A 25767-nucleotide genomic window follows, 5' to 3' on the forward strand; every position below is an offset into this window, starting at 1 on the left:
CACTGATCGCTTACCATCAGGTGATCTGTATGCTCGTTTGCCCATGCCATAAAATAGGTACAGCATCATCGACTTTATTAGAAACGCCAAATTATTATTCTAAAATATGTGTTATTTTAGAGACGAAAATAAAATAGTGAAAACTGGAAAATCAACCTAACTACAACCTAACCATCTATGTCCTATCGTGATCTTGCGTATAAAAAAATAATTAGCATTACAGCTTTGTATTTTTTTGAAGAGGGGATAATCATCCAATGCCTTCTCCCGTCTTGGGCGAGGCAAGAGGGAGTGTCAGACTCTTACTGAATAAAAACCACCCCGTTCTTACTCTTGCTTATCAAGCCTGAGCCCCGGTAACCGGGTTTCGGTTGCAATGAGGTACCTGGAAATAACGACACCCGGAGACACACGAAGATTCTGATTGAAATGATAGTTACATAGATACCGCCGTACTCAGATTGATTTAACAGTCCGCAGCAACTGTTTTCAGTACAAAATGTTTAGTAAAGAATAGTTTAAGTAACCATTAAATGTCTCTGAGGGCGGCAGATAGAGTCTGATATCCGAAACTAACTATCGATTTTGACATGATTTGTATGGAGTTTCTGTTAAAATTACAGATCGGTACAGAAATTCTGGTTTAGTTATATCAGACGTATTTCTCTTTCCATCTAGACTGGAACAACCACAACCAAAGCTGTTGCTACGCCTCATACTCGTATTCTTAAGTCATGAACATAATAACTCTCGCGGTGTTACGTTCCCACGAGCGGATTCCTGGTACTGCGACACGACACGCGACACTCAGGGAAAGACAATCACGCTGTCACAATCTTTACATAGTCACTAATAATTTTACAATTGTCACATGCTGTGAATATGAGCTGGTTCAACCGCCATTTTTAATAAACTGCTATTCGAATTATACCGTACTAGCGATCCACCCCATGTATTATACATATAAACCTTCCACATGAATCCGTATCCATAAATCCGTTGTACAGTTTTAAAGATTTAAGCATACAAAGGGAAATAGGGACAGAAAAAGCCTAGTACCTAAGTCATAGGTACCTAAGGATAACGTTTTAATTTAAAGTTAAAGTATGTAGTTTTTCTTATCAATTAGTCTGTTGCCGAACCGAAGAGAAACCGAGAGGTATAAGTGCAAAAGCGGTCTCTGGTTTGATTCCTGGGTTACAAAAAGTATATTATATTTATTTGCGAAAATTATCCGTAGCACGGTTGCTACGGCGTATTTAATTCCCGACCGGGAGGCCCCAGTTTGAAATGGTGTCCGCGAGGACTTTGGAATAGTGGAAATAAGATTGTCTTTTATAACATGGGAAACTGAAAAGATAAACTGAAAAGTGGATGTATGTTAAGTATTGTTTCACTTCGGTTAAGCAACAGACTAATCGATAAGAAAATCTACTAACTTGAAATTAAAACGTTATCTTTACCTATGACTTGAAAATAAGCAGCCGTGATGTTACATCATGATATTCACGAAAACAAATAAATAAAAAAACAAACAAATATAAAAAAAGAACAAAACCAAAATCCGCCATTTTGCAAATCAGACGGACTCAGTAATAAACTCCCGCCTTTTTAGAGGTCAAATCTTAAAAAATGAAAAGAAAAATTCAAACATCGAACACCCGGCGATGCTCCGCCCCATCATCTATCTCTTTCGCACATTTGCTGTCCTTGTCTGGGGCTTTGAAATGCGAGATAGCTTTTGTTATTTGAGTAGACGACTTCGTATAGTGAGGGTGTCACAGTAAATTGAAAAAAAAAACATATTTTTAATTATTATTATTTTTAAACAAGTATTTTAAAATTTAGATTTTTGTGTGGTTAAGTGTTACTCAAGTGATTTTTTTGCGGTGTGTCTCGGAGTGTATGGAAGGTAAGGCTTCTTTTTATTATTATATTTTTTTAAATGCTGTTTATTATGATAATAAGGTCCTGAAAAAATTCAATTCAATTTCATTACCTAAAAGAAGAAAACATTTTGGAACGTTAATTGAAAATCTTTAGTCGAATTTAGAAATTTTCTTTTGTAATTTAAACAGTACTTACCTAAAATGTTTCCTATTGGATTATTTTATTTTGTCGTCATTACCTAACCAGTAACATAATATAATTAAGTGAGATCCCTAATACATAATGAGGAAAATACCGGCGGGTAGCATCGCAATTTCTGTTTTAATTTGGTAGATTAATTTTAAATATTAGACACGTATATTTTCTTTTCTTACAGAATTAAATAAATACTATCAACGATACCTTATATATCGTGTGACGTCACGATTTACTATATTTTACAGGGTAACGTGACGTAACTAGCTCCCACTTCTAAACTAAAATTCGTTTTATCAACTAATATTTTTAGTTAATTATCTAACTGACGGATTAATCGATTTTTAATTGACGTTTTTGTTTTCTAAATAGACTGTAATAAAAAATCTGTAATTCATTAACAAACATAATATTTATTCAACTACATTTTTTTAGACTTCATGAATTGAAGCAGGTGATATAATTATTTAGAGCTACTAGAAACATTAGAAGCTTATTATTCAGTAGATACAAGGTACACATTACTTTCAGTCTTTTCTAAAAAGAGACAGGTACTGAAATTCAGTCGTAAGTTGAGGCCCAGTAGGGCTTACCCCTTATCCGGAACTGCGGACTACCTATGTAGTGGGTTTACCGGGGCTACGGCTCGAAAAGTAGAAGTAGGAACGGGGTGGTTTTTTATCAGTAAGAGTCTGACACTCCCTCTCACCTCGCCCAAGGCGGCAGAAGGATACATAGATACATATAGGATTTAAGAGTTAGAAGGTTAGTAGAAACTCTTAAAAACTGTAGCAAATTGAACCTTTTTTTTCATGACGGGGAAAATAGCGGACAAGTGGCAACGTTTTTGTAGTATCGGTCCGCTAGATGGAAAATATAGAGAGGTGTGGTTTGTAACGTTCTGCGCTCCCTGTTAAGTGAAACGCATTATGTTAAAAGGAAAACCAGTTATACAATTTCTTCTTTGTATTTGCTTCATGATTAAAATAGTAGGATTATGGCTAAATGCTGTACATCAACAATAGGAGAATGCATTCTACTAGGGTAAAACCGGGATAGATGCCCTACTTTTCGAAAATGTTTCATTATTTGAATACCAAACATATTTGCATAGATTGTCCCTGTAATATAGTTAGTTTAATCATTTATAGAGCTTTAGAACCTGTATTTATTTACCTAACCATTACTGGTTTTGCAAAAATTAAATTTTTGCGAAACACATTTTTTGGGGATAGGTGCCTACCTATATGGATAGATGCCTCACTATGAAATCGCTTAAGAGGATAGATGCCTGTGATGCGGGATAGATGCCTTTTTAAATAATCAACAAGAATACGTAATCACAATGTAATATTTATTTATTATCTTTCATATAAAATGCTTAACCATTATTATATTTATGCATGTCTTTAACAAAAAATACAAAAAAAACTGTTTAAGCGATAACATATTAAAATTATCATCTCAAACGAAACATTCCCGTTTCAACGTAGCAATAATTATTTAACATTAAAAAAAAAGTAAAAAAAAAGTATTCATCTCTTACAAAATAAAATTGATCATTTCGTTTAATCTTATTATTTAATATTTTTTCATTGTTCGTCTTTTTTTGGTAGCTTCAGTCTTGTTTATCTTAGATTCTATTTGTTTCTTTTTCCTTTCAACTATATCCCTTTTTTCTTTTATTTTTTCTCTAGAATTGAGAATATCTGCCGATTGTTTAGCTCTTCTTGCTAAAGTCAGAGGAATATTTGGTATTGGTGATGCTTCGGCTAAAAATTTAGAAGGTGTTTCTTTTTCTTTGTAATCTAGAATCCTTATTAGTGAATCATCACCTATATCAACAATATCAATAAGAATATCTTCTAAAATCTTAGGATCGATCAAAAGGCTTGGTGAGTTTCGGTTAAATGAAGTTGATGGCATATTGGGTGGTGTTACGTTCAGGTCTGCAACATACAAATATTCGTTTTTAAATGTAGTTGAACAATCAATTGAAGAAACCGGAAGTGTAGTTGTTTTTTCAACTTCAACTTGCAGTGTAGAGCAACACTTGCAGTATAGAGGGATAGAAGCCCCTAAAGTCAACTATCCCTTGTAAACTCGGGGCAACTATCCTTTTCACTAGGGATAGATGCCTCTCAATATTTTATAAATAAAATAAATGCAAACATCAGTGATTGACTCTTAAATGTGTTCACAAAGAACCAATGTATTAAAACAATTCAAATAAAATGTAATCATTTAACTGTTTATAAAGATATGGAATAGTGAATTCTTACGTTTGAAAATTTGAAGCCTTCGTCGCGTCCGCCGAGAATATACTGCGACACACAAGCGAGAAATGTCCGTCTAGCACAACAACTTGCACGTCACGGAGGTGGGGGGTGCATGTAGCACGTATTTAAACAACGAATTTGCTGTTTCGTTCTCCCGTAGTTGAGTTTTTAGAAACGAGGCATCTATCCTAGCGCGGCATCTATCCCGGTTTTACCCTATAGTTTTCAGTGCACCTATCTAGTTTGAAATCCGGTCGGGGTGTATCCTTGTTAAGAAATGAAGAGGGAAAGCCGTCGAACCGAATTGCGATTATGTACTAAGTACCCCTTTGCCTATATTTTCGCATTTCGTTTAACAAACATTTGTTCAGACCAAAGCTTTAAAAGTGAGATTAGTGAAAAGTGAGTGGAAATAACCTACCGACTACGTCTTCTTAAATATAAACTTTTTTAAGTGATTCATGTAAAAGAATTAGCATTGAGATAGATTGAAGTCCGGAACAACTAATTTCCAAACAACCCATAAATTCTTAACCTCCGAAAGGCCGGCTTCTAACGCCCCTGGTGTTTCTGGTGTCCATGGGCGGCGTAACACCAGAGGAGTTACAAGTATTGCTGGACTTTCAGGAATTAGGATTAATTGGGGAGATGGGAACACTTAGGTCTCCGGTAAGGTTACTGGAGACCTAAGTGTCACGCCGGCTTACTTTGAGGCCGTATCATGTATTCTAACTGTGTTAATATTGTGAATGTGGTGCATGTCTATTATAAAATTGGCATAAACACATGACCTTGTGTCTTCATCTTGTTTTTTATTAATGTTGAAACTTATAGTAATAAATAAATAAATCACTGCGGTCGAGCGGCCCATCTATGCCGAAGCATGGCTCTTCTACACTTAAGCATAGGCTACATTATCCCAATGAGCTGCGAGACTACCTAGCGGGTTTACCGGGGTTCCGGCTAGAAAAGCAGGAGTAGGAACGGCGTGGTTTTTAGTCAGTAAGAGTCTGAAACTCCCTCTCGCCTTGCCCAAGGCGGTAGAAGTCATTGGATGTTTCCCCTCAAAAATCATTACCCCAATAACGCGAGCAAGTCACAAGCAGGAGCTTGTATCGTGTAAATATCGTGAATGCCATTTGCCGACACACAAACATTTTTCTTGACATTTCTAGGAAGCACGTGGTTGCAGTTCAAGTGAAACGATTTTGTTATCAGTACATGTCCGTTAGTTCGTCCGATGTGAAATATTGTTATGAAAACAAGTCGGTCGATATTTTCACCTGACACCAACGAAAATTTTCTTTTAAATAATTGGCGAAATGTATTATTGTGACTCCGATTATATACAGTATGATGTGATACCAATATCCGTTGCATAGTTTTATTTTTAAATTTGATTGTTGACTTTCCGATGACGCGACGCGACGGGAAGGTACTGGAAATAAGTGCGTTTTTAATTTAATTGTTGGTTGGTTTTATTTATTTTGTGTTTTGATTCCAGTAATTTGTATTGATAGGACGGAGTTTAGAATTGGTAGTTGTTTTGGCAATCAGTTATTATCTTGTTGCGATCGGAGGAGAAAGTGAGTGACTAATTAGTTCATTTCAACTCTTTTCTATACTATCTAATATTATAAAGAGGAAAGGTTTGATATTCTTTTGTTTGTTTTTTTGAAATAGCTACGAAACTACTGGTCCGATTTAAAAAAATCTTTCACCGTTGCCGTTGGCAAGCTACATTATTCCCGAGTGAAATAGGCTGTTTTATTTTCAAAAAAATTAGGGATGCTTACTAAAACTTGAATAATAGTAAATAAGTTTGATTGATGTGAAAGTTTTTTTAGGTTCTTATTGTTTATTGTTTGGTTTACACCTGCCTAACACTGAAGTCTCTCATTTAATTAATAACTGTTATAAACGACGAATAGTAAACGATATTAGGTACCTTCTTGCTTAGTAACGTGCATTAGAATTAGGGTGGATTAGGAATAATAGGACTAAGTACTTAATTAGGTTTAGGATTAAACATTAAATATTTTAACAATATTATTCTTACAGGTTTTAGAAGAAGTCAAGTTTTCAAGATTCTGTGATGAAATCCACAAACATGGAGACTTGTTCCGACCGCCTGAGTCCATCAAGCGACCTGACAAGCGAGTCGGAAACATCGCTACCACCTTTTCCCTACGACAACCAAAATGGGAACTTCTATCAAGCAGAGCTAAACGAAAAACAATACTTTTCTTGCAAACAGAAAACACGAAATGAAGAAAAGAGCCCAAAAGACATTTATTTACAAGAAAGCAACAAAATGACGTTCGAGAATTACCTTTCCCCGCCAAGAAACAAGAAGTATTTGAATTTCGAACTCAAATTGCCGCCGACGAACGACAATATTTTTTCGCAAATGGAAGCCGACAACAGAATGCGTTCAGGTTACTTCAACGAGGTTCAAGACCTAAAGAGTTGCGTTCAGAACGAGAATAATCCTAATTTGTCAGAAATGAAATTGAATCAGCAGATTTTTGACTATGTAAATGTGAACGAGAGAGTGCCGCAGACGTATTTTGCTGAGAATGAGAACAGTAATCTGAGGTACTTGAACTTTAATTCTGAACAAGTGCAGTGTGTATGTGAGGCGTTGCAGCAAAAAGGTGATATTGAGAAGTTGGCTGTGTTCCTAAGGAGTTTGCCGGACAGTGAACGGCTTCGGGCACATGAGACGATACTGAGGTAAGTGTCATCATATTGTGTTTAGGGCCTATTGTTATTGTAAACTAGTACCTTTCTGTAGCTCCTGTTGGTATAATGTTACCACATGGTTTCCTGTGACGTTTTTATAACGTGAATGATCTATGTTGCACCATTAGCTAGATTTTCCGTGAAATTGTGTGTGAGTATAATCATAATTATTTCTAAACTAGCTTTTGCCCGCGACTTCGTTCGCGTGGAATAGTGACTTCCGGCAAATTTTTGGTTTTAACCACATAGTTCCCGATCTCGCGGGATCTCTTCAAAAATGAGATGTGGAAGATATTCCAGGGAACTCTTCAAAAATCATCATAATGAGCTCTGCGTTTGAATTTAATAGATGTATACTCACTTAGGGCATTGAAAATTGAGTTTAAAAACGGACTTAAACTAACTTAAAACTAAAGAAAGCTACGAATTACGAATTTATAACAATTAAAAAAGAAACTATATTACAACCTATCCTCTATGCTATAATAACCAAGCTTAAACTAAATAATTTAAAAGAAACGACTTAAATCTAATCTAATTAAAAAAAATTAGACTTATAATTTTATTAAAAAAACTAACTACAGTAACTACTAATAATCGATATGAAACTAAACCTACGTTAAATAGTTTAACCAAAAAACCAGGAAAACCCAACAAATAAACTTATTAATTGACAAATACAACGAAACCAATTAAGAATATACGAAACAGCAGGACCACTACAGACAAATAATCATACGACTGATAATACACTTTTTCTACGATAGTACCGAAGCGCTCGGCCGATACCCAACCAAATGAATGTAACGAAACCATAGCGCGATCTATTTCGATCCCAACGCCATCTATCGAGGATAAAGACAACTTGGATTATTTATTTATACTCCGTTCGGGCATTTTCTTTGTACTAAAAGTTTAATTATATTGATATTATTTTTTTCATACCTTTTTACTATTTATTTACTTTTTTCGATGAATTAAAACAATAACATGAACCGAAGTCGTGTAACGATCGACATAGAATTATCTATACTCCGTTAGAGCATTTTCTTTGTACTAAATGTTTTATTATATTGATATTATTTTTTTCATACCTTTTTACTGTTTATTTACTTTTTTCGATGAATTAAAACAATAACATGAACCGAAGTCGTGTAACGATCGACATAGAATTATTTATAAATAATTTATTTCTTATTTTTATTTTTTGATTTTTGAAATAAAAATATATCTATGTCCTTTCTAAGGTTCTAAACTATATCTGTATCAAATTTCAACCAAATCCGTCAAATAGTTGCGGAGATTAATGGTATAAGCATAGAATGTTCGACGTGATTCTTTAATTTGACATAACTTTTTTATTTATGAACCGATTGACATGAAACAAACACTAAATGTAAATTTAAGCATCCCACAATATATTCGTGAAAACCGCATCCAACTCGGATCAGCCGTTTCTGAGATTAGCGCGCACAGACGAACAGACAAACAGACAAACAGACAAACAGACAAACAGACAAACAGACAAACAGACAAACAGACAAACAGACAAAAAAAAAGTTAATTACATTTTTGGGTTCGACATCGACATAACAATAACCCCTGCTATTTTTTTTATTTTTATTTTCAATGTACAGACAGCACTTTTCTACGATTTTATTATATGTATAGATATTTGTCTAAAATATGCAAAAACTGTTTAGAGCCTACCATTCCTATTCGGAAAATATTACCACAGCCGCAAGTGCGACTAGGGGGCCTCTGGTTCGATTCCCCGATCGGGCAAAGTAGAACTGGGCATTTTTCGGTTTTTAAAAAAATTCCCAGTGGTAGCACGGAGTCTGGAAATGTGCCCGACATAGGCTCACCCCCTATTACATGGTACATTGTACAATGACACTACGTGCCGTAATGTGCACCTCTGCCTAACCCTTCAGGGATAAAAGGTGTGACGATATAAAGTCTTATTTTTACCCGAGTATTTTCTAACAATTATCCTTTTATGTCCTAGGGCCCGAGCACTCGTAGCCTACCATAAAGGTGTATTCAAGGAGTTGTACGCGATCCTGCAGGCACACTCGTTCCCGCCACGGCATCATACCGCTTTACAGACTCTTTGGTTTAAAGCGCACTATTTGGAGGCCCAGCAAGTCAGAGGCAGGCCTTTGGGTAAGTTGTATTTTGTACTTATAATATTAGTATTTTAGGGAAAAGAGAGTAAAACTACCTTTTTTTTGAGGGGGAAAATTATCCAATGACTTCTCCCGCCTTGGGTGAGGCGGTAGGGAGTGTCAGACTCTTACTGACTAAAAACCACCTCGTTCTTTCTTCTGCTTTGAACCGGAGCCCCGGTAACCTTTTACGTTTTCCGCATTTCTGAGTAAAACTACCTAAGATCAGAAAAGGAGAATCCTCAGACCAGGCGAGGTGATCGTGTCTGGCGGGCTTTCTTTCCAATAAAATTGTTCGTTGGGATTTTCTATGCAGGATTGAACAGGGAAGTCCTTTAAGTATGACATGTGTTAAAGGGGGTAAAAAAGTAGATAGGTTAGGTACCTGATGGTAAGCTTTGCCTATGGGTATTTGCAATACCAGAGGAGTTGCACTTGTGTGTAGTAAGGCTTTAGGGTGCTTTTCCACTAGAGATGTTACTATGCTACGTTTCTATGGATGCGATTGGCTTCCATCAATTATATTCATTGGTAGACATAGCTTAACTAGCACTGGTGGAAAGGAACTCAGCTAAGCTATGTTTTTTTATATGGAAAGATGCGTGCTATGGATGTGTGTTATGGCTGGCTTGCCTGCTATCGATACATCGCATACATCGATCTACGTAATTCACGACTCAAGTAACAAAAATCTGTTTTAACCAGCTTTCGACATCAATTGTCTTTATAGCTCTTCAAAGACTAAACATATTCACACGATTTTAGGTGCCGTAGATAAATACAGACTTAGAAAAAAGTATCCACTACCGAAGACTATATGGGACGGCGAGGAGACCGTCTACTGCTTCAAGGAGAAAAGCAGAAACGCTTTGAAAGACTGCTACTATAGAAATAGGTAAGATGAATTATTTGCATGCACTACATGTTACTCAAGTTTTAAGTGTGAAAACTGTTTTGGATTAAGAGTTGGCTGTGTGATTGTAATTACTTGTTATATAATATCTGTTTCTCAAAATACAATATATTCACCCCACAAGGTCAAAAGAAAAAATATTTTACCAATATTCGAAAAAAAAGTCAAGTAGTTGCACTTGTCGTACTAGCAAAGCTCCAGTTGGTACCTTATGAACCCTTTACTACCATAAGCTACCTTTTACCAATCAAACAAGAAAAGCAAATTTCACTTCGGAAAGAATTTCTAAAAATTTCTTACTCATACGTGTAATCTTTCTACAAAGGTACCCCACACCCGACGAGAAGAGGGCATTAGCTCAGAAGACGGGTCTGACCCTCACACAGGTCTCCAACTGGTTCAAGAACAGGAGGCAACGGGATCGGACACCGCAACAACCGAATAGACCGTGAGTACCAGACTTGTACTAGATTTTTACGTGTAAAACTTGATTTCCTAATGAATTTTAATCCAACCAAAAGTGCTGAACGCGCTCACGTTTCGATTACTTAAAACTAGGGTAGCTCGCCGCTCGCAGACCCTCACCTCTTGGGTTAAAAAATGCAGTTTTATAAGTACTTAGGTTTAGATTTGTAACAGTGCGTTTTTGCCCAGCTTTCTTTAAATATAATTATTGACTCTTTGAAATCACTTGCTGTCGGTACATGGCAAGCCAGTTAATAATTTGCGCTTTTCGCATGGTATAAACACCATATTTTATTATATAGGCAGTGCCTACTGCCTAATTAGACATAAGTCACATAGAAACACATTGGTACCAAAAGCAAATGGTTTCTCGTAAAAATGACCCACATTATCACCAAATCGCTTCGGACACAACATTAAACATCGACATACACATGTGGCGACGATTTTCGAAAATTTTGACCTTTGTTCTAATTGATTAATGACTCATAATGAGGGTTTATGGCCAGGGATAGGTCAAAATGGTCCCTGAGTAAAGAAAAAAGTGTTTGCAAAAAATATTCATTTGTTTTGTTTTATGTTAAGCCGCGCGCCGGTCAATAGGAACATGTGTCAACGATTTCGAGTTGTTGGAATGACTCGGCAAGAAAGAAGTGTAGGGCAATAGGAAAGCTTATAGTTTAGAAAGTGAGTTTAATGTTGAGGGTTACTGAAATCTTACTAACAGGTTAAACGCCACGTCGGATACTGGTGTCTGACGCTTAGCGGAGGATTTGCCTTCAAATTCAACTTCTTTCGGCAGTTAATGTTTTGTGTAGCAAAGATTAGAAAGACGCGTCGATTTCTTTTGACTAAAGATATGTTTATGAGTACGAGTAAAAACATAATGTTTATTAAATCTCAAATAATCTAATAATAACAACTAAAATGTTGAACACACAACTTTTGGCATTTTTAAGTTTCAGTCATAGGGCAAAAAATCTCAAGTAGGCTTTGTACGACTCCAACCTAAAAAATGAACCTAATTTTTAGTTCTCGGCCATCACACATTTCGCCACGGGACCAAAGAAATGATTCAGAAATTCAGATTTTATTATATGTGCTTCACATACAATAAAAAAACTATTAACAATCTACACACACATACACTTACACACGTGTTCAAGAAACACACACAGAATCATGATTGCGCTTACGTTAAGTAAATAAAGTTTTACAATTTATTGTTTCGACTCAAAGCCCCATTGTGTTATGTGATGTCGACGTTTTTTCGTCTGAAGGTTACCATATCGTCCTGAGTGCAGGGCCGTACTAGGTAGGAAATAAATGCCCCTGAAATGCGGGCGCAAATTACCGATCTCGAACGAACATTTTTGGATTGATGCAAATTGTTGAGTTTATTTATTTAAATATCTATACATCTGACAGTGAATGGCGGACTTAATGCCTTAAGGCATTCTCTGACTTTAGTTGTATTGAAGGTTGGGATAAACATTTAATAGGACTACTTAATTCAAAGATTTTAGATTGAGATTGGTTACTGATACCCAAAAAGGCATGGCAACGCTTTTATAACTTCTATGGTGTTGCGGGATGTCCATTGCTTACCATCAGGTGATCTGTCTGCTCATTTGTCACACCAACTCTTAAAAAACGGAGCTTAATCCATTTGCAGTATTGGCCTGTGGTGCATATTATGCGACATATATTTCCGTGTCCCTACACCGCTCATGTCGTATTGCTGCGACACAGAACATGCATAATTTTACGTTCTATTCACACGATTACTCTTTTTTTATTTAGTTTAGATACTTTTTTGGTTCTAGCCGCGCACTAAGGGCACGGTAATTGATATTTAATTGGGCGCTTAGTTAATGAAAGAGAGATTTCAGGGGCCCAATTCAAGAGTGTGAAATACACAAATCCGGTCCTGTATAATCGGTGTATAGCTATTAGTTATTGTTTAGTATAACGATTGGTTCAAAGTCAGCGGTGTATTTGATTTTCAAGTTGTTTCCACTTGACTTAGTTTTTAAAACAATGGCCGTCTAAGGTGATGTCGAACTTCGATTCTAAGAACTGTTACAAAATTTATATTAATATGGTCTTTAACATAAGAGAGTATGCCATAATCTCCATGCCTGAAAGTTTGAAATTTTCAGCAGTCTTTGGTTAAAATTTAGGCTCATCGCATATAATATAACCAGCGTGGACATGCTATGGATTTTTTGTTTTTGAGAGAAAATGCTGTGCTGTTTTTTTTTGTATTAACGTTATGAAATGTATCAAACGACACAAGATTTAATGTTCAAAAAATTACAAGTTTATTGGTGGGGTAATGTTATAGTGTCCTTTAGTTGTCTCTTACGAACGACACACACGAGACGGGAAGGGGTGGTGTCAAAGTTTTCTGCTCCTATATCAAAAAATAGAATTAGTGTTCCCCAAAAATCACACATTTATCCATTTTGTGATTAAACCAAAATTCTATTATTGACTGTTTATTTTTTGTTCCAGAGAAATGCTAGTACCAGCTCAATATGCAGGACCTCAGGGTGGTTTGGCGCAGGCACTACTTCCTAATGCGTACTACCATCAACTACAAGACCCAACGCACTATTTACATGGTGGCGCACCGTAATTGGCAATAGTAAAATAGTTTAATATTACAGTACAAGGAGATAAATATTGCACATCGACTTTGGGAAAGAGACAATTTTGTGTGATATTCAGATCTTTTATTTGTACAAAACTTTATTTCTTTAATCTTTTTATAATTCCAGGAGAGTTCTTGACTTGTTTTAGCAGTCAATCAATCAATTAATCATTTATTATCTATTATATAAAAATAAGTCAGGTTTTCCTTCCTGACGCTATAACTCCAGAACGCACGAACCTATTTCCACGGTTTTGCATTCGTTGGAAAGGTCTCGGGCTGCGTGAGGTTTATAGCAAAGAAAATTCAGGAAAAATTCAAGACAAAAGCAGGAAAACAGAGGAAATAATCATTGGTGGCGAAACGGAGTTCGCCGGGTTTGCTAGTTATTTGTAAAACATAGATAACAAAAAATACTGATCTTAAAGATAAACAGAATACGTTATGTTTTGTCTATGCTAAGACATACAAATATGTTTTAGAGTTTAAGTTTACAGTTTTAGGAATAAAAGAAAAAAAATGTCGCAATTAAACAAAATGTTAGCAGCTCATAAGCGTGCGTAGTAGAGGCTTCTCTGATTGTCTCTTTACAAAAGCCGATGTGCCATATTTATGACCATGCACTGTACATACAGTTTAAAAAAATATGAAGTGTCAAATTCCTAGAATGACAGATGAAATGATTAGTTCTTACTCTCGCTCAACAGGTGGCATTACTGTCCAAAGTGTAAGATAGTTCTGTACATTTTGTCAGACTGTGAAAAGTGGTGTTATTGCCATAATTATGTATAAATATTATTTTACATTATTGTAAATAGTTTATCTTAGTTTTATGTATACTTATAAAAGTTTTATTATTATTATATTCATTGCCGAAATACTTAGTAGCGAATGTTTTGGTATTAATAGATACCTAATAGTTCAATCAAACTGATTAAGATTTGAAAACTTGACCTCATAAATAGGCATTTCGAGGTTTAAAAATAACTATACCATTGGGTATAAATTTTTTGCTATATTCTTATGAGGGGATCTTATAGATAATCTTTATTTTATTTGTTTTTTTAAACTATAGTTCCTAAATGCCATGTAGATTATAATTCTAGTTTATTTTAAGTTTATTAATAAGATAATGCAAATCAGTGTATTCTATAATTACCTATAGGTACTCAGTAGGTACCTGGGCCCAGATCGATACAAAATGTCTGTAAACAAACCACAAAGGTAAGATTATTCTTCTGTCCTTTTTCTATCTTCTATCCGTTTGTCATTGCTCAGAACTGTTAGTAAATAGAATGAGAAATAGGGCGGGAGAGTGACCGCACGCGGCGGAATTGTCTATAGAGCCATAGGCTTGTCATACATGGATCGCTCTTGCAGACGGAGTCATATAGCTTGAAGCTGCCATTGATAACTGCTAGAGCAGTTAGCGAGAGTAGAAACGGGGTGGTTTTAGTCAGTAAGAATCTGTCTGAAACACTCCCGTCTCGCCTTGAAGCAGTCGATCCTGACTGCTTGAAGCAGTCCGTGTATGGCACGCTATAGTTCTACTCTTATGATTTGTTTATAAACATATTTCATGGATATTTAGCCTATAAGTAAAAATAGTCTCTATTATTTTGTGATTAATGCTCAAAATACTATAGTTTGGTGTTTGATGGTGCAGTTTATGTTTCAAACCATTGTATTCTAGTCTGGAAGTGAATTAAAGTTCTATGAGAATTACATACTTTTTTATATTTTTCTAGTCCGACTACCTCTAGCTCTCGTTGATTGAGTGGTGGCAACTTAGCAAGTGCAATTCCTGACCGGGTTTCAACTCCAATAGAGTAACGTATTGAAAATTGTTAGTCCTTTCAGGCCAATTGTCCGATATATCGTAAGTGACCCGGTTGTGGCCACTTTAAGAATTTTGTCGACTTTGAGGCTTTCTTAACTTATAGTTTTTGTTATCACGAACATATTTCTTGTAAAAAGTCATTTAACATGTATTAACCTTGCCTAAGAAAACCCCTTTTTTAAAGAACGTCCAATAGAAAAATAACTGTATAAAAAAGAAAAAAAAAAGGGAGTTTGTGCCATTTTTGGCCAGATTCGTGCCATTTCTGGCCACGGTCGTGTGCCAGTTCTGGCCATCAAAAATACTATAAAAGTAATCAAAATTTATTAATTAAATTGGACATTTTACAAACAATGATTTTTATTTAGTTTGGAAAATATGAAATATTATTACTTCACTTTAATTTAACTTACAAATAAAGAGATCAACATTTATATGACGTTGGTAAAAGCTGCAAAGTAAACTGACCTTCCCTTTGTGTGAAGGCAATTTATTGCATCTCTAAAAATGAAAAATATGTATTTGTTGATATGTAAAGCCAAGGAAAAAAAGCCACGATAAAATAAAGGGGAAGAAGTGGGGTGTCTATGTACTCCAGTTTTGGCCAGCCATGTGGCCAAAGATGGAGAAATTCATAATTTTGTCCCCCATTAGTGGCCACCTTCTAAAAACCTCACTTCAGAAACATATGGCGACAAAATAACTTTAGTTTCACTTAGACAATATATTCTTCATGTAGTATTAACGTAAACATCCAAACAATAAGCAAAGATTTAAAAAATAAAATCGAAATCCTCACCCACTCGCCTTAGCCTTTTTGTTAAGATCTTAACAATTTCACCCTCAACTAAAAAGAATGACTTGTTGCATCGAAGTGAAGTTTGACACATTAAAGCTGCCAACGGTATCAGTGTCTCTAATATTCAATATTTTAAAAACTTTACATCACAGAGTAATTTATTTGTCAATGCCTTAGTTATAAATATTTGAAGGCCCAAATGGCCACAAAGGGGTCGATGGCCACAACCGGGTCACTTGCCCTATCATTAATTCCATGGCTTCATAACATAACTTGCAAAAGGAAGTGCTAAGTACATTCTGCCACCTCGAGGATTCCAAAATCGTGACAAAATATAGATATACAAATTCTAACCTTAACTTTTCAACATAATTACCTTAAACTTTCGTATTTAATTTTAAAATAAAGTTTAATAAAAATATTGTGTATAAATAGGTATAGGTTGGGGTTGCTTTCAGTCGAAAAAAATACGATATGCTCCCACAATGCAACAGAACACAGAACATCTACAGAACTGGTGTCTACCGCCATCTATTGGACATAACTGAGAACTTTAACTTATGGTAATGATAGTGGCAATTGGGGCTTCCCAAGTGAACTTAGATTTTATAACCGTTAGGTAGCCATGTAGTAAATTATTATAAGTACAAATAAATATCCCCAATAGTAGGTACCTATATTGTAGTAGATCTATTCTATAGTTTTATTACTAAATACACAATACGTAGTAGGCGGTTCATTATTTTTTGGGGCGTCAGTCTCGACATTGATAACGACAAAATTTGTTCGCAAATTAATTACTGTCGTTAACTTAATCGATACGTCCAGTTCTGCTCAAATCTGCTCAAAGAGTAATTTTGTATAATATGTTCGAAGATTTATACCCTCACCTGACAAAGACCTTTTTGAAATAAATAACATAGACACCTTTACATATATTACGTGATTTTCTTTGGTATATTTATTTATATTTAATAAATTTAATACAAAAAACACAATCAGGTAATGTAACAAAATAAATGATCTATAAATGCAATTATTGCAGCAATGCCGGGTTACTTCAATATTGTTTGTATAAAACTAGCTTTTTTGAGCTCAGGCTCAAAGAAAATTTGGAAAGAAGATGAAATACCTAAAATTTTGTAAATATTATTACAATCTTGAGTATTTCAAACTCTTGAAAGGATTTTCATTTCATTCTGTGTTTCAAACTTGAAATTAGTTCAATGTAGAAACGATTTAAGCACCGATTTCATTTTCTTCTTCCACAATGTTTTGTTTTTAATGTTTGAGAACTTGAAAATGGCAATAAATTGTTGATGCAGACTGTCTCAGTTATTTCCATCTTGGCCTCACCACGATGGGATGAAATCTTTGACACTGGTCCAGCCTAGTGGAATCACTTCCCACATTACAAGGGCTGCAAGAAAACAATTTCTCAATGTATTACTTGTTTTAAAGTCAAAGTCAAAGTCAAAGCATTTATTTCAATTAATCCTAAATTAGGCACTTTTGAAACGTCAAATTGAATTGTCCGTCAGTCTGTCTGTCAGTGAAGCTAGGCGCTCGTTCCAAAGTGTTGCTTCGAATGGAGAAGAACGAGCAAGAAACTCCATCGTTACTCTTTTCAAAAAATGTTTTTTACAATATCTCTGATACATTATTTGATCATTTACCTATTGTATATATATGTAGGAACAATGTAACGACAATACGACGTCAAAACTATGGGACAATAAAACCAATTTGTAAAGAATATAAATTAAAAAAGCGGGTTGTTTCAAACATAGTGCCCACATATGTACACTTACAATTTTGAAATAATGCTTCTATACAAATAAAAAATAATCTTTAATTTAATTTTTCAAATAAAAAATAAATAAATAACTGCTTGATGCCACAGGATCCCTAGACTACATTGGAATAAATTAGTACTTTAATTTAACGTGTAACTAGTGATCGTATTAGAGCATTGTCTAGTGTGAGCGAGTGTCCAGTGGAGCCGGACCAACATGCTGCCACACATTTTTATCTTCAATATAATCTGACAGTTTATAATATGCCTGTTTACACAGTTCACGCTTTATACAAGATTTAAATTTTTTCTCGTTCAGATTCAGTATGGTGGTTGGTAGTTTATTGTAACACTTAACACAAAATCCCATGAAGGATTTCTGCACTTTGGACAATCGGAATTGCGGTATAGCTAACTTATTTTTACCTCTCGTATTAAAATTGTGTCTGTCGCTTCTTTTTTCAAACAATTGTTGATTTTTTCTCACGTACATAATATTTTCGTAAATGAATTGAGAAGGCACTGTAAGAATATTTATAGTTTTAAATAGTTCTCTCAAAGATTCGCGACGGGGCAAGTTATATATTGCTCGAATAGCTCGCTTTTGCAAAATAAAAATTGACTTTACTTCTGAAACTGATATTTTGTCGCTTTGGTGACATTGCATGGCATTGCCTTGCCTTCTACCAGTTGTCAACTTGTCAGACTTACTAGGTTGTCATTAGATTTGTCTTATGGTGGTTTCCTCTATGTTATTCCTTGTCGAATGGATCACAAAAATGCTTTAATTATAGTGAGCCCTTACTGAAATAAATAGATATTTCTTAACTGTAGAATAAAATTTAAATATATATGCCATTTGATATAAATGGATATGCCATTTGATAGTTTGTATGAAAAATTAACAAATATTCAAAACTAACTCCTCCGATAAAATGTATCCGGCGTTAAAAAATAGCCTTAAATGAAATTGAAAATGTAATTAAATTAAAATAATTTAATTATGATAACACCTCATTTTTTAAATTAGTTACTTGTATAGTTATTCGTCGCTAATGCTAAATTAGTCGATTTTACAAACGCTACTCGATTCTGTTGTTAAACGTCATTGTGTTGCATCTCTACAAACGTCAAACTCATTATTACAAAATAAATCGTGGGAGGATCGAAGTTCTTTGTTTTCATTTTGATTTGTTTAAAATTAACTAAAATAAACAATAAAAATATTTCAAAGTCACGATAAACTATTGCTATAAAGTGTTAGTGACAACGTTATAGTATTTTATGTTTGGATTTTGTACATGACGTAACAGAGAAAGGTTCGTGTACGATGAGTGATTCAAAGTCTTTCGTAAACTTTTCGTGTCAGCGATGTTTGCAGCCACTGAAGTTGGACGAGTCCCTGAACAACTTGGGAGAGCACACGATAGCTGACCTGGCGCTCCAAATCCGTCGCAATAATGAGGTCGACTTAGATATACAATCAACAAGCTTAGAACATTACGTACCTCCGTTTCGCATGTCAGAATCAGGTAACGGCGCAAATGGGTTTATGGTGATCTCAGACGGCTGGGAGACAACCTCCTTGGGCCACCAGCTCCACGTCAAAGCTACTCTATTCGACCTATTATCAAATAATTCAGATGTAGACCATCCCCTGTGTGATGAGTGCACCGATACGTTATTAGAGTTAATGGATAACCAGTTACGTCAAACTGAGGCTGAATGGAAAGACTACAATGACTATTTAAAAAAGTTAGAGGATGACAAGGAAGATTTGAATTTGGAAGGGTTGGAGAAAGAGTTGGGAGATTGGAAGCAGGAACAAAGTCGGTTGTTACAAGAATTATCTGCTTTACAAAAAGAGGAGAAAGCCATGAAAGAGGAGATTGATATCCAAGAAAGAGAGAAAGAGAGATTAGAAAAGGAACAAGATGTTTATTGGAGAGAGTACACAAGATATCGGAAAGATTTGATGACAATTGAAGATCAGATGAAGTTTTACGAGTGCCAGCTGACATACACACAGTCTCAGCTTGAAAAGTTAAAGAAAACAAATGTATTTAAGGCTACGTTCCACATTTCGGATTCTGGTCAATTCGGTATTATAAACAACTTCAGACTTGGACGTTTACCATCCGCACCGGTCGACTGGTCCGAAATTAACGCTGCTTGGGGCCAAACCGTTCTCCTACTTGCTTCTTTGGCACGGAAAATAAGCTTTAACTTCCAACGTTACAAGCTTGTACCGTACGGAAACCACTCGTACATAGAAGTGTTGGAGGATCAGAAAGTCCTGCCTTTATACGGTTCAGGAGGCTTCCGTTTCCTATGGGACACAAAGTTTGATGCGGCCATGGTAGCGTTCTTAGACTGTCTTCAGCAATTTAAGGAGCAAGTTGAGAAAGGCAATACAGGTTTCTGTCTGCCATATCGAATTGATAAAGGCAAGATTGAGGATACAGCGTCACCACCACATGCTTATTCAATTAAAATTCAGTTTAACTCCGAAGAACATTGGACGAAAGCGCTCAAATACATGTTGACGAATTTGAAATGGGCACTGACTTGGATCTCATCGCAGTTTAGCGAAGACAAGCATGAAAATCAATGAAAATATCTATCTTTTAGTATGTTTTGTCTAGTTTTTTACATCTCTGATAACTTCCTGATAGATTTAACTTACAGGTAGAATCGTACTGATTTAGTTGTTACTATTAAAAAATGTATTTATTAGGCTGTTGTCTAGAACATGTAAAACTGAGCATAACTCGTAACGCTATGTAACATAAACTTTACTCGTCACTTTAAAAACTGTTATTCCTCACATTTTTATTCTGATCATCAGTTTGTTGTTATTTAAATAATGTTTTATAATACAGGAACAGTATACTAGGTCAATTTTGTTTTTTAAACTTATTAATTACCTTGATGTTCATTATGACACTGTGATTTTATCTTTATTCCCGATTTGTATATAAATAACTAGGTTTAGCTAAAACAATGTGTAAATATAAATGATATAATAAATGTTTTGTCGTAACTTTTTAGTATATGATTCATTTTTCCTGAGAAAAGAGTAATGAATTACAGGAACAGAATCAATATTATTTTTGTGATAAGATTACTAATTTGGTTACAGTGCCATCTATCTTAATTTTATAATACTACGATAGGAGTTATTTTGTTTTATTGCGTTATGCATTTGCTTGTCTATTTTTCTGTGTAAGTGATTCCCCATTCACTGTGTAGATGGCGCTTTACACAATTTATGGTTGAATAACAAAATTCTTACTTTCGTTGCGTGTCGGACGTGACTGCTGAACACGCGGTGTAGGGTTCGATTTCTGTAAAGAGTTACTTAGGTACTAAAATAATCATGACATGAATTACAATCGTGACCCCTTACGATTGTTACGGATTTATAACGGGGTAGCGGGTGTCAAATACAATTCCACAGCAACTTTTGAAGAAGGAATCGAAACTTTGACCAGTTCGATCTGATAATCGACTCCAACACCATATACTTACGACTTGGAAGTCGTTACGTAACAGTCAAATTAAATAAATAGGAATACAAAAATTGCACAATAAACTTAATTCTCTGTGTCGTTTTGTCGCAGAAGCAGAAGTCATTACGAGAATTCCCAAAACATTTTCGTTAAATGAAATTCAAGATACATTTTACGAAAATAAAATACATTCAAAGGTAGTTGTGAGCTTGCGTGGTTTCAAATAAAGGACATTTTCTGTAATTACACTCAGTACCTTGTAGTATGTGTGTGACGTCACAAAGCGAAGCGCGGGAAACGCTCGGAGACGCAATTTTGAAAACGTTTAGTTCGTTCATAATTTCGTCGGAGCCAGAATTTTATTCTGTAGAGACGTTGCTAAATGTACTATTTGGCTTTTTTTCTTCCTAAAGGCCGGCAACGCACTTGTAACGCTTCTGGTGTTTCAAGTGATCATGGTGATTGCTTGCCATCAGGTGATAAGTCTGCTCGTTTCCATATAAAAAAAAAACAATAATGACTTCCGACACAATTTCAGTTTATATTTTTCAAAAAATATTTTCTTTCTAAAATTAAAATCATTTAACTTACTTCTGAGTACATCCATTGTCAGCCAGTAAAAGTCCCATCAAAATCGGTCCAACCATTTCAGAGATAAGCCAGAACAAGCAGACAGACAGACAAAAAATGTGTATCGTAGTTATATTCATGTGCATGAAGTAAAAAGCACTTATTTCAATATTACAAACAGACACTCCAATTTTATTTATTAGTCTAGGTAATAGGAAGCGAGTCTAACTTCAGACAACGGGCTCAATCTCAGACTTCATTCTATTACTGAGAATTACTAGTCCTATAGCTCAATGATACTAAACAGGAATAATTTCCGCTAATAATACTACATCACGAGTCAACAGCAGAATAGTCTTCGAAATGACAAATTACACAAAGTACTAGACACTCCATTCTGCAATATGAGACCTAAGTACTTTAGTAATAAGTTTTAATATTGAAAGAGTGTCTCGTTGTGTAGTTTTCAATGCATTTAAATAGACTTATTTATTCAAGGAGCCATGTTTATTTCAAACTTTCCTACTTATTTCTCTTATTAGAGACGGTCCACAGATAAAAAATGTGTTGTTTCTTTCTTTTATTTTTTTAATATAAATCTTTTCTGTTTGGATATTGGCGAAATAAGTTTTATGAGTCCGACGTAGTTTGAAGTATTTTCTATTTTGTTTTTATTTTATTGCGAATTGTTTTAGATTGTGTTTTATTTTTCTAGACTGTGCTAGATTTCGGTTTTGATATGTGAAAGTAACAGTTATGCGAGAGATTAGAACTTGAAACGGGACATTTACCACGTTTATTTGTGTCTATGATGATACTAATACTAGTGTTAGTGACTATGTCAGTTTAAAAACTTATATAGGTAGTGATGTGAGTGATGAAAGTTTAGTAAGCCATTTTTTACTGCATGCTCAATTGCTTACTCAAGAACACTTTTATTAAGACGCAAAATGTAGCATAAAATAATGCATGAATTAGTTTTTTTGTGGTATAATACGGTAAACGAGCAGACGGATCACTTGATGGTAAGCAATCACCACCGCTCACCTGTAACACCAGAAGCGTTACAAGTGCATTGCTTTTGGGGGTTACGAATAAGGGCTGTTGGCGAATTGGGGATTAGAAAGATTGGGAAGGCAAGTAATTGAAACGCCGCCAGTAATCTCACTCATGCAACAAATTTTAAATTCTTGTTCTAGCTATATTGCTTTGCATGAATGCATATTTTGTTACATTGGCTAAAGGGCTAAACGTACCAACATGTCCTCCACATCAGATCTATCTAGAGTCAGTATGAAACGCTTAACACAGTTCTGAAGACAAGGATCTAGTAAGCTGGTGCTTGCTGATAATCCGACATCCGTGCAAACTTGTTCTACACGTCTTGTTGAAATATACGGGGGAAACTTCCTCGGTAGGTTTTTTTTACCCGGACACAAGGAGGATTACAAATATAGAGAGAAGAGGATCCACGGATTACTACAGCTAGTCTATTTAAGCAAGTGAAGTTGGCGTCTTATGAATTTGCTTGCAACGTCACCGTTCGTTTCGCTTCGTTTATCCCCGGAAGGGTAGGCAGAGGGGCATAATGCGGCATGTAATGCCGCTATACAATGTACACCCACTTCACAATTCCGGACTCCGTACTACTATTAAAAAGTTTTCGAAAATCCGAAAAAAGCCCAGGAATAATTTGCCCGACCCGGGAATTGGACTCGAGACCTCTTGTGCAGTCTTATAAATTTCACAGTGACAGTTCACATTTTCCGCCCGTATATTCCAAACGATTTGCTCCCGTATCGTATAAAAGTAGAGTTTTACATATAAAAGACTAAGACTTTAGAGTTTAACTCGGAAATCTGTTTCAAACTACAATATTCGAGGCTAGTGGGGACGCTTAATATCACGAATAATATTTTGAAGAGGTTAGGAAAGTAGTAAGTAGGTAATGTTGTTTGAAAATATTATTATTTTGAGAATACGTGGTTTGAGTCTTTGACTGCCAATAGAAAACTGTTGAAGGCAAATCCTCCACTAACGTCGGTCATCGGTGACTACCATGGCGTTCAAAGTGTTAACTAAAAAATCATGGTTTAGGTAGTCACGTAAATTAATAGAGGAAAGCTCTGCTAGTTTCGAGTCACAGAGGGACTCTAGGGCTCTACTAGTTTTGTTGTCATGGTAGGCCGCGCGCCGTCGCGTTTGCGCACACTACTTATGATGACGAGTCCCTCTGTGATTCGTCATCATTCAGACATACTTGTCGTAGAATGTTACAGGCTTTTAATTCTCGTAGTTTCTTCAAATTCCAAGGTTTTGTAATTCCATACTTCAATCCATAGGGTAACGAAACGAGAGCGCGTTCGGCGCTGTGATTGGTTTGTTTATTCGCACCGGCCAATCAGAGCGCAGAACGCCCTCTCGTTTCGAGTTTCGATAAAACAAACTCGTACTAAGAATACACAATCGATTTCAAACTACCAAACAATAATTTGCTTTGAAAAAACTACATCTATATATTAATACGTGATGCAAAAACTTTATATTCATTTTTACGAAAATTGGGCGGACGTAGGAGCATAAAATTTGGTACACTTATAGTTTATGTGTAGGAGAAGTGCAGAACGCTAATATTTTTCAATAATAATGCTTATAAAGTACATTAAATCAATAAATAAAACATTACACACACATGCATAGTATCTGATCGTATTTGACAAAACGTCAAAATCGATAGACATTGCGATGATATTCTCACGTCTCATATGAAAAGAGTTTTATAAAAGAGTTTGATTTAAATAAAAATTATCCTTCAACGTACGTTAAGTGGTATTGTAAATTAAATCATCTATGGTCGAATTTCGGCCACTAGGCGACCACTAGTTATAATAATAAAAAAAAAACTATGACAAATATCGCTTCTCCCCTATAAAATATAGGCACGTTTACTATATAATTCTGTCTATCAGTCAAATTGACATGCGTCGTAACGATATCGTCGCCGTGACAAATTGAAGTGAGGGTATCACACGAATTGATTGTTCGAAGCAGAAACTACAAGTCATTGTGTTGTAGACTATACTAGTTGTGGCTGTGACTTCACCTGTGTAGATACCGTACTTAGTTAAATTGTAGGTTAAATAATGATAACGTTAAACTTTTTTGAAGAGATGGGTCATATAGGTGCACAATATAACGTAATATTTTATGTCGTGGTGGTCCGAAAGTTTAAGACGCCTATCCTTATTACTTTTCAAACATGAGAGGGGTTCGAAATCTACCAACGGCAAGTACCAATGTGACTTTTCCCCAGTTATTATGTACTTTTACAAACTGAGAAGGAAGACATTGTGAGCTATTAATGCTCAAATCTTCTTCCTGTGAGAAGAGGCCTTTTGGTCAGCAGTGGCCACTTATAGGTTGTTGATGTGTTGATGATGTGAATATGAACACATCACGATTGAATATTAATTTATGAACACTTTATTGTCAATGGTTATAAGTCCCATGAAATAATCTATAAGTATTAATTTTAGGTTCGCTAGAAACAAGAATCGAACTCACCGCCAAACATTAGCTTTGAAGCAAAATTTTACGGTACTTACGCCCCGACCTACCTTCTTGGGGAAAAACTATGACGGTAATACCACCACGGTATTATGAAACTGGTATTTTCCAATAGGGTAGTAAAGCATTACGAGGCGGTACTTCGATAAGCTAATTGCAGACTTATACACCTTGCAAGGTGGGGAAAGTTCACCACGATTGATTTCCAAGTAATATTCACATGGGGATTCCTGTTTTAATTTATAGTTTGGAATTCCCGCAGTTAGTAATAGCCGGAATGGTTGTTTCGTCGTTGACTGTATTGCCTTTGCCGTTGCCTACCCCTACGGAGATAAAAGGCGTGACGCTGCGTTGCGTATATTTTTTTAAA

At 35.4% G+C, this 25767-nt stretch overlaps 2 protein-coding genes and 1 long non-coding RNA gene across 3 annotated transcripts; 2 read left to right on the forward strand and 1 right to left on the reverse strand.

The window, feature by feature from the left end:
• Window positions 1-1762: 1762 nt before the first annotated feature.
• LOC118276995 (uncharacterized) lies at window positions 1763-15039 on the forward strand. The gene is made up of 6 exons (XM_035595636.2): window positions 1763-1912; window positions 6426-7100; window positions 9121-9278; window positions 10046-10175; window positions 10519-10641; window positions 13176-15039. Exons 2-6 carry the CDS (start codon window positions 6460-6462, stop codon window positions 13297-13299), a joined length of 1176 nt encoding a protein of 391 aa, XP_035451529.1. The 5' UTR covers window positions 1763-1912; window positions 6426-6459; the 3' UTR covers window positions 13300-15039.
• A 1842-nt stretch (window positions 15040-16881) lies between these two features.
• LOC126911639 (uncharacterized) lies at window positions 16882-18436 on the reverse strand. Its single transcript, XR_007706158.1, has 2 exons — window positions 18175-18436; window positions 16882-17373 (listed from the first exon to the last, which is right to left on the reverse strand). It is a non-coding gene; the product is annotated as an uncharacterized LOC126911639 (long non-coding RNA).
• A 434-nt stretch (window positions 18437-18870) lies between these two features.
• LOC118276884 (beclin-1-like protein) lies at window positions 18871-20791 on the forward strand. The gene has a single exon (XM_035595487.2). The coding sequence runs from the start codon at window positions 19079-19081 to the stop codon at window positions 20360-20362; it is 1284 nt and encodes a 427-aa protein (XP_035451380.1). The 5' UTR covers window positions 18871-19078; the 3' UTR covers window positions 20363-20791.
• The last annotated feature ends 4976 nt before the right edge of the window (window positions 20792-25767 follow it).

The sequence above is a fragment of the Spodoptera frugiperda genome, chromosome 17 (genome assembly GCF_023101765.2).
Source record: "Spodoptera frugiperda isolate SF20-4 chromosome 17, AGI-APGP_CSIRO_Sfru_2.0, whole genome shotgun sequence".
Classification (NCBI taxonomy): domain Eukaryota; kingdom Metazoa; phylum Arthropoda; class Insecta; order Lepidoptera; family Noctuidae; genus Spodoptera; species Spodoptera frugiperda.

What these genes read in the sequence shown, in the direction of transcription:
- LOC118276884 (XM_035595487.2), top strand. Translation starts at nt 19,079, where the DNA reads ATGAGTGATTCAAAGTCTTTCGTAAACTTTTCGTGTCAGCGATGTTTG.
- LOC118276995 (XM_035595636.2), top strand. Translation starts at nt 6,460, where the DNA reads ATGAAATCCACAAACATGGAGACTTGTTCCGACCGCCTGAGTCCATCA. An exon ending in AGTCAGAGGCAGGCCTTTGG is followed by an intron (nt 9,279 to 10,045) that starts GTAAGTTGTATT and finishes ACACGATTTTAG; the next exon opens with GTGCCGTAGATAAATACAGA. An exon ending in GACTGCTACTATAGAAATAG is followed by an intron (nt 10,176 to 10,518) that starts GTAAGATGAATT and finishes CTTTCTACAAAG; the next exon opens with GTACCCCACACCCGACGAGA.